This window comes from Gekko japonicus, unplaced genomic scaffold (assembly GCF_001447785.1).
Source record: "Gekko japonicus isolate JY-2015 unplaced genomic scaffold, Gekko_japonicus_V1.1 scaffold2177, whole genome shotgun sequence".
In the NCBI taxonomy this organism is placed as follows: Eukaryota; Metazoa; Chordata; class Lepidosauria; order Squamata; family Gekkonidae; genus Gekko; species Gekko japonicus.
Genome location: NW_015168721.1, coordinates 93,102 through 98,292, shown reverse-complemented (window position 1 = coordinate 98,292; position 5,191 = coordinate 93,102). Strand labels below are relative to the sequence as shown.

Genomic DNA, 5,191 nt, shown 5'->3' with positions numbered 1-5,191 from the left:
CTCAGTTTCCCCCACCTTCCAAATCTGGGCTGAATTAGATCTCCTTGTGACCGTGGCAAGGCGAAGGGCTTCCCTGTGCAAATGTATTATTTATTTACTTAGGGTTATATTCTGCCCTCCCCACGAAGGGGCTCAGAGCGGATTTTAACTGAGCTATAAACAAAACACCTGGCGGTAGCAACAGAAACTGGAGCCGCTAGGCTGTAGACCAAACTACGAGTCTTCACCTGATGGGCCATTTGAAGATGGGAGTTTCAGCAGGGGAGGCCAGTAGAAGGAATAATGGGATGCCCGTCGCCTCCCCCAAAGGCCTGGCGGAACAGCTCCAATTTACAGGCCCTGTAGAACTGTACTAGGTCCCGCAGGGCCCTGATCTCCAACGGGACCATGTTCCACCAGATCGGGGCCAGGGCAGAAAAGGCCCTGGTCAAGGCTAAACTGATGTCCTTTGGGCTGGGGACAACCAAGAGATGCTGATCTGTTGAACGCAAGGTTCTCTGGGGCACATATGGGGAAAGGCGGTCCTTCAGCTATGTCGGTCCCTGGCAGCACGAGGCTTTGAGGGTCAGTGCCAACACCTTGAAATGAACCCCGTACTCAATCGGAAGCCAGGGCAATCTGCGCAGCACCGGCTGAATGTGTTCCCGCTAGGGTTGCCAAGTCCATCTTCCACCCCCAGCAGGGGACTTTGGGGGCGTTCCTGGAGGGGGCGGGGCATCCCTGATGTGATGACATCACGTCGGGGACATCCGCCGCGCCCCCCACCCGCCCGCGTGCCAGATCTCCAGAAACGGCAGTTCCCTGCACTTAAAGGAGCCGGCGTTTCCCTTTTAAGCGCAGGAGCCGGCGTTTCCCCTTTAAGAGCAGCCGCGTTTCCCTTTTAAGAGCACGAAGCTGGCATTTCCCTGCAAGCCTGATCTCAGGCGGAGATTGGGCTTGGGAGGAAACACGGGTTCCACACACTTAAAGGGAGAGAGAGGGGTGGCTGTGGGTGTTGGTGGCGGTGGCGGGTAGAACCCCCCCCAAACGGGGGAACCCTGGCAAACCGGGGGTGGTGGTTTTGGCAACCCTAGTTCCCACAGAAGCCACCCAGTCAGCAAATGGGCTGCCACATCTTGTGCCACATTTTCCTGGGCTTATGTTCTTCTTTAGCCAGGGCGGTCACCCATGCAAAACAGCCATGCCTCCTTCATTTGCGTTCCAGAGATTCATAACCCTTGCGGACACTGTGCTGGCATGCGAAGTCCATGCAGCCACTTCACATGCATTCTAGATGACTCTGGAGAGGCCTGATTCAGATATAGATGTGCCCTTCAGAAGCCCTAGGCCTCTAGTTAGCTTTCCTGTATGAGATAATCAAACTCCTAGCCAGAGGTACACCTCAGTAATGCTTTAGGCTCGTTAGGGGTGTAGTATACAAGTAAACAGTGTTAGAGCAGGGGTCCCCAACCCTTTTTGAGCTTGCAGGCACAGCATGGTGGGTGCAGCCACAAAATGGCTGTTTCAGGCGAAGGCATTATACAAGCACTTTGCCCTAGGAACATTCTTTCAGAGAATTTCTTGCAACTAAATTATGATACATCGGTGAATATTCATGAAATTTTTGATACCTACTTGTTGAAATGACAGACCAAGAGTCGCTGTATGCTTTCATCCACTTTCGGAAGAAGAATAGTATCGAAACGATAGAACATTCCGGAGACCATCGTCACACCATTTTCAACTGTCTTGTGCATTTATACGATTTTTTGTACACATTTTTGTATAATTTTGTGATTGTTATTGAAATATTTTCTAGTGCAGTTACCTCACAGTTTCTTCCTTCTTCTTGTGGTCAGGAGTAGGGTTGCCAAGTACCTACCGCGAATCGGTGGGGGACACATAGTTCTTGGCGGGAACATTCCCCTGGAGAAAACACACAGGCTGCACTATACTGTCGCCCAGACGTGACGTAGGCATGTAGCCGGGCAACGCTCTAGCAATGGGGCTTAAAAACTCGATGGTATCATCAAGTTTTCAGCCCCATTTCCAGAGCATCGCCCGGCTACATGCCCAGCGTGCTGATGTCACGTCTGGGCGACAGCATAGTGGGACGTGGGTGTGTTACAGGCAGGAATGTTCCGGCGCGAAAGCATGTGTCCCCTGCCGATTTGCGGTAGGTACTTGGTAACCCTATTCAGGAGGCGGAGCCAGCCACAAAATGGCTGCTTCAGGAGGCGGAGCCAGTCACAAAATGGCTGCTTCAGGAGGCGGAGCCAGCCACATAATGGCTGCTGCAGCTTACCTTCAGTCACACAGTTAAGATCCATGTGCTGTGGAGGTTGCAGCTACCAAAGCAATGTTTTCAAAAATCTGCCCAACCAATCAAATATCCATCAGCCAATCAGAAGCCTTGCTGGCCCCGCTCGCTTTCTAAAATAATTTGCCGAGCACAAGGAATGTCACAGTGTACATGTACACAGTGTACCTTCAGTCACACAGTTAAGATCCATGTGCTGTGGAGGTTGCAGCTACCAAAGCAATGTTTTCAAAAATCTGCCCAACCAATCAAATATCCATCAGCCAATCAGAAGCCTTGCTGGCCCCGCTCGCTTTCTAAAATAATTTGCCGAGCACAAGGAAAGGTGTCAATGCGCACCATGTTGGGGACACCTCTATTAGAGAATTTCTGCTTCTATTTTAAGCTTTTATTAAAGCATAACTATTACATTCTTAACATTGATGAAACCAGCAAAACATTATATCATCCATCATTGCTGCTTAGATTATTAAAGGAGAGCAATTGTATGGATCCGTTAAAGTTTCTTATCCCAAAATAAGCAGGTCACAGGTAAGAAGCCCCTTTGAAGAAGAAGCTCTCAGTCAGTTTAATTTCCCACATTTATAGGATTTTAATATAATCTCCGGACAATAGCTAACTGTCCCACTCGATAAGGACGCAGTTTTGTGTAGTGGTTAGGAGCTCAGGCTCTAATCTGGGAGAATCTGATTTGATTCCCCACTCCTCCACATGCAGCTGCTGGTATGACCTTGGGTCAGTCACAAGTTCTCTCAGAGGTGCTCTCTCAAGGACAGTTCACGAGAGAGCTCTCTCAGCCCCACCTCCCTCACAGGGTGTCTGTTGTGAGGAGGGGAAGGGAAAGGAGATTGTAAGCCGCTCTGAGACTCCGTCAGGTAGTGAAGGGCGGGGTATAAATCCAATCTCTTCTTGTGTTCTGTAGCTGCATATTATGTGAAGTGTCTGCTAGCATGATAACAAGTGTGGGTATTTCCCACCAATTTCTTAGTGTTTACTCCTGGCATGTGCCACTAAAGTTGAAGAGGGACCAGTGGGTAAACAGGTGACTATTTGCTCATGATGGATCTTCCTTCATTTTCTCTGAGTAGACAATACTTTCCTGGATGGACCAGTGCCCTGATTCAATAAGAGGCAGCTTCATGTGTCTGTGTGTCACTGTATGACAGAACACCCTTAAGCGTCCTCTGCCTAACCTTGTTTCTGTTACCAGTACCAAACTATTCTAAAGGAACATGCCAAATGGTTGTCCCAGAATGCAAATGGGCGATGGCATATTTAAATGCTGACCTGTTTCCAGAACTCCTTGATCCTGGACATTTCCTGGATTCTGGAAATCTAGCTTGTCGGGGAGAGGAAAGGGTTATTGTCTAGTCTCAAAGCTCTAGTTTTCCATGCATAGGAAGACTTTCCGGAGAGGGAATATTCAGTCATGCCCCCCCACACACACATACTTCAAAACTGTACGGTGTCAGGAGGAGGGCTTTGCCATCTGATTCTTCTGAACGAGCAGCTCAGCTCTCAGATGCTGTTTGCTGGTCTTGTGTTTTGTGTATAAAATCCGAAGGAGCAACATCTGTCCTGTGACACCATGCTTGTGACCAATGTTCCCCCTAAGCTATGGAGTCTTGTGAGCAAAAATTCTACTTTTTGAGCTACTGGCATTAAAGTTCTGAGCAAGTGATTTGGCTACTGCATAAATTAGTTGGCTCTGGAGCCATCCTTCCTGAGCTAAGACAAAAATCTGTGAGCCGGAGGCTAAAAAACTGTGAGCTAGCTCACACTAACTCAGCTTAGAGGGAACACTGCTTGTGACCACATCCTAAAGAGAATCTCGCATGTTTTATGTTCCTCCAGCAAAAGTGACTCTTGTGTCAAGCACCAATGGCCAAGTTTCAGAGGGGGCCAATTTCTCCCTGACGTGCCGCAGTGACTTCAGCAATTACGACAACGTCAGATGGGAAATCCAAAATGGAAACCCTGTTCCGGATATCGACAGCTTGTGGTACACGACCACAAAGACCCAAAATGGAATAGAGTCTGTGCTGGCTGTACGCAGGGCTAACCAGAACTGGACTGGTGAGTAAAACGAGAATCACTGACTCCTCCGCTGTCGCTGGTCCAAAGGAGAATGGAAGATCATAGTAATATAAGTAACGCAGCAAGGAAAACCTTCCTTGTGCCCCAGTTTCCAGGGCTGGGAAGAAGTCCAGGAGTGTGGCTCAGTGCGGGGTGGATAGCAAACCGTAGCTTCATGGTTGAAGTCCACGTTACTATTTGAAAGAGGGGAGGGGAGGGGAGGGACGGGTCAGTCCGGAGTCTGACAACCAGGGCAGCCTTGTAGGTTTCAAGAGCCACGTGCATGTATCTTAGGGGAGGTTCTGTGACTCAGTGGCAGAACATCTGCTTTGCATGCATGAGCCCCCGGGTTCATTCTTTGGCATCTCTAGTTAGAAGGATCAGGCTGAAGGTGACGTGAAACAAGCCACGGCCCTGCAAGAGCTGCTGCAAAGTCAGAGAACGCAATCAATAAGGAATACAGCAAAACATATGTGATAATATAGCCCTAGCCAGGGGTTGTTTCGTAGAAAAAGAGCTAGGGGAACTCATTAGCATAACTCATTAGCATATGCCACACCCCCTGACATCACCGGAAGTGTGTCATAAGGCCACACCTCCTGACATCACCAGAAGTGTGTCATAAGGCCACACACCCCGCCCCCAACGGTTCCGGCTGCCGCCGCCGGCCTTGCAGTTCCACTGCCGAGCCCCATGAGGGGCCCGGCGGTGGACCTGCAAGGCTGGCGGGAGTGCAAGGAAGCCCCGCGAAGGCCCTCCCTGGCCTCAGGCAGGCAGGGGTGGGGAGAGGCAGGGAGGAAGCAACTTACCCTCCCT

General features: G+C 49.9%; 1 protein-coding gene across 1 annotated transcript in view; it reads left to right on the top strand.

The window, feature by feature from the left end:
* ADGRF5 (adhesion G protein-coupled receptor F5) overlaps nt 1-5,191 on the top strand; it is a gene marked incomplete at its 5' end in the record, with an annotated part of 61,192 nt that overhangs the window by 30,136 nt on the left and 25,865 nt on the right. Inside the window, 1 exon segment of the mRNA XM_015415581.1 lies at nt 4,154-4,375. Coding sequence (XP_015271067.1) covers nt 4,154-4,375 — 222 coding nt within the window.